Source organism: Rhincodon typus, chromosome 31, assembly GCF_021869965.1.
Source record: "Rhincodon typus isolate 14 chromosome 31, sRhiTyp1.1, whole genome shotgun sequence".
Lineage (NCBI taxonomy): Eukaryota > Metazoa > Chordata > Chondrichthyes > Orectolobiformes > Rhincodontidae > Rhincodon > Rhincodon typus.
This window is the reverse complement of record NC_063362.1, coordinates 7,097,391-7,099,624: the sequence shown is the minus strand read 5'-3', so window position 1 is coordinate 7,099,624 and position 2,234 is coordinate 7,097,391. Positions and strand designations below refer to the sequence as shown.

General features: G+C 43.9%; 1 protein-coding gene across 2 annotated transcripts in view; it reads left to right on the top strand.

Moving 5' to 3' along the window:
- Positions 1–460: 460 nt before the first annotated feature.
- LOC109919782 (arginine-glutamic acid dipeptide repeats protein-like) overlaps positions 461–2,234 on the top strand; it is a 245,923-nt gene continuing 244,149 nt past the window's right edge. For both annotated transcript variants that reach the window (XM_048615258.1, XM_048615257.1), the window contains exon 1: positions 461–902. In XM_048615258.1, the coding sequence (XP_048471215.1) occupies positions 602–902 (301 nt within the window). In that variant the 5' untranslated portion in view covers positions 461–601. The remainder of the gene's footprint in view (positions 903–2,234) is intronic.

Below are 2,234 nucleotides of genomic sequence, written 5' to 3'. Positions count from 1 at the left end.
CCCCCGTCTTCTCCTCGTAACTTTTGATTCTCTTGCTAATCAATCTGTGATAAGCATCAGTGAAGTTCGATTACAGTGTAAATGCAGTGTTAGGCATGCACATTTTGCAAGGCAGTATTAGAAGCAAACAGGTCCTTTTATTTGGCAAAGTTCTTCATCTTTGTCACAGATGAAGCTGAATGGAGGCGATGTAGTTATCATTATAGAAGAAGGGAAAGGTAAATTGTCTCTTGGGTTCAACCAGTTCAAACTTGGATGATTTCCACCTTGATTATTCTTGGACTAGGGTGAAAATGCTGATTTTTCAACTGGCAAGCTCTATGTCATTGTGATAGCACTTCTATTCCTTTTGTTCTTCTTTCCTGCTACCTTTCAGCTAAATGGATAGGTACATATTTGGAATGTACTGTTTTGTGAACATAATTTTGTAATCCGCTTCTGTCTTTTTTTCCCCAGCAGTTGGTAACGTTTTGGGGTTGTTGGAGTGGCTGGATTTTTCCTGGAATTGAGCATTAAATTCAGAAGACTGAAGCCCAGGCTTACTGTCTACCTTTCACGGAGGCCAAGCCGTGAGAGGACAGAGGAAGGAACGTGGCGAATCATGACGGCAGATAAAGAGAAAGATCGTGATCGGGACAAGGAGAGAGAGAGAAGGGATAAACGAGAGAATGAGCATTCCAGGCCGCGTCGCAGCTGTACTTTGGAAGGAGGTGCTAAGAATTATGCAGAAAGTGACCACACTGAAGATGAAGAAAACGACAAGGACAGTGCTACTAATGAGGATGCGGGGAAGAAGTCAAAAATAAAGAAACCACCGAAAAAGAAATCGCGTTATGAGAGAGCAGAGACCGGTGATATAACTTCATTTGTAACAGAGGACGATGTTGTCTACAGGCCTGGAGGCAAGTAATACTTCATGATTGTCTTTTTAACATCATCCAGAAAATCAGTAATGGATATCAACATTACAAGGTAGCAGCCTTATCAAGGGGTTCAGATGACATCACGAACTGCAAGTATAATTTAAGCCATGTTTGACGGTCATTTAAACTCCAATTTCAGGTTATGGCCTTAAATCATTTTTGTAGCTTTGCTTCTCTCTTTATCCCTTCAGTAATAAGGTATTGTAATGATGTCACCTTTGTGCTGTTAATGTGTAACGATGATCTTACTAAAGATTGATTCAATTATTTGTAGTTTATTGAAATATTTTATAGTTTGATTCTGAGAAAATATTGCACTATAGAATACGTAGATGATAACTCAACTCAATATTGAAATGTCCAGTTAAACATAGAGCGCAGTAAATTGTCGCTTGCCATTCTCACCAGTATACCAGAAAATCTCACCACCTCACATTATTTTCTGCCAGCATGCTAAAGAATTTTAGGCAGCAGCCAGATTTGGAGTTGGAGAGTTTTCACTTAGCATGTTAATTTCCAAGAGACAAATAAACTGCAGATGCTGGAATCCAAGGGAGGTCCTTCTTGTCCTCATTTTCCATCCCACCAGCCTCTGCATCCAACGTATCATCCTCAAACACTTCCATCAGCTCCAATTAGACCCCACCACCTGGAACATCTTCCACTCCCCACTCTTGTCTGCCTTCCACAAGGGCCGTTCCCTTTGCTACTCCTTAGTTCGTGCCACACTCACCATCAACCACTCTAAACATACCCCTGCCAGCCCCTTCCTCTGTAACTGTAAAAGATGCAACACCTGCCCATACAGCACCTCAATCCAGGGCCCTAAACAGTCCTTCCAGGTGAAACAGAGCTTCACCTGCATCTCCTCCAACCTAGTCTGTTGCATCTGGTGCTCCTGATGTGGTCTTCTCTATGCCGGTGAGACCAAACGTAGACTAGGTAACTATCTCGCTGAGCATTTTCTCCTGGCCCGAAATGGCCAGCCTAACCTCCTAGTCACCGGCCATTTCAACCCTCCCTTCCCGCTCCACATGTCCGCCCTCAGCCTGTTCCAGTGTCGCAGTAATTCAGAACACCTTATCTTCCACCTAGACACCCTACAGCCCGGTGGAATCAACATTGAGTTCTCTAATTTCAAATAACCTTCCCACCCGTTCCCTGGTTCCGGTTCCAGCTCCATCTCTTCCCTTCCATTTCACCAGCTGACTGTCCCTTCCAGCTACCAACCAGATTAATCCCTCCCATTTACCAGCCAGGTCGTACCTACTACTGGTGTCCACCTATCACCACCATTCTGCTGCCACCTCC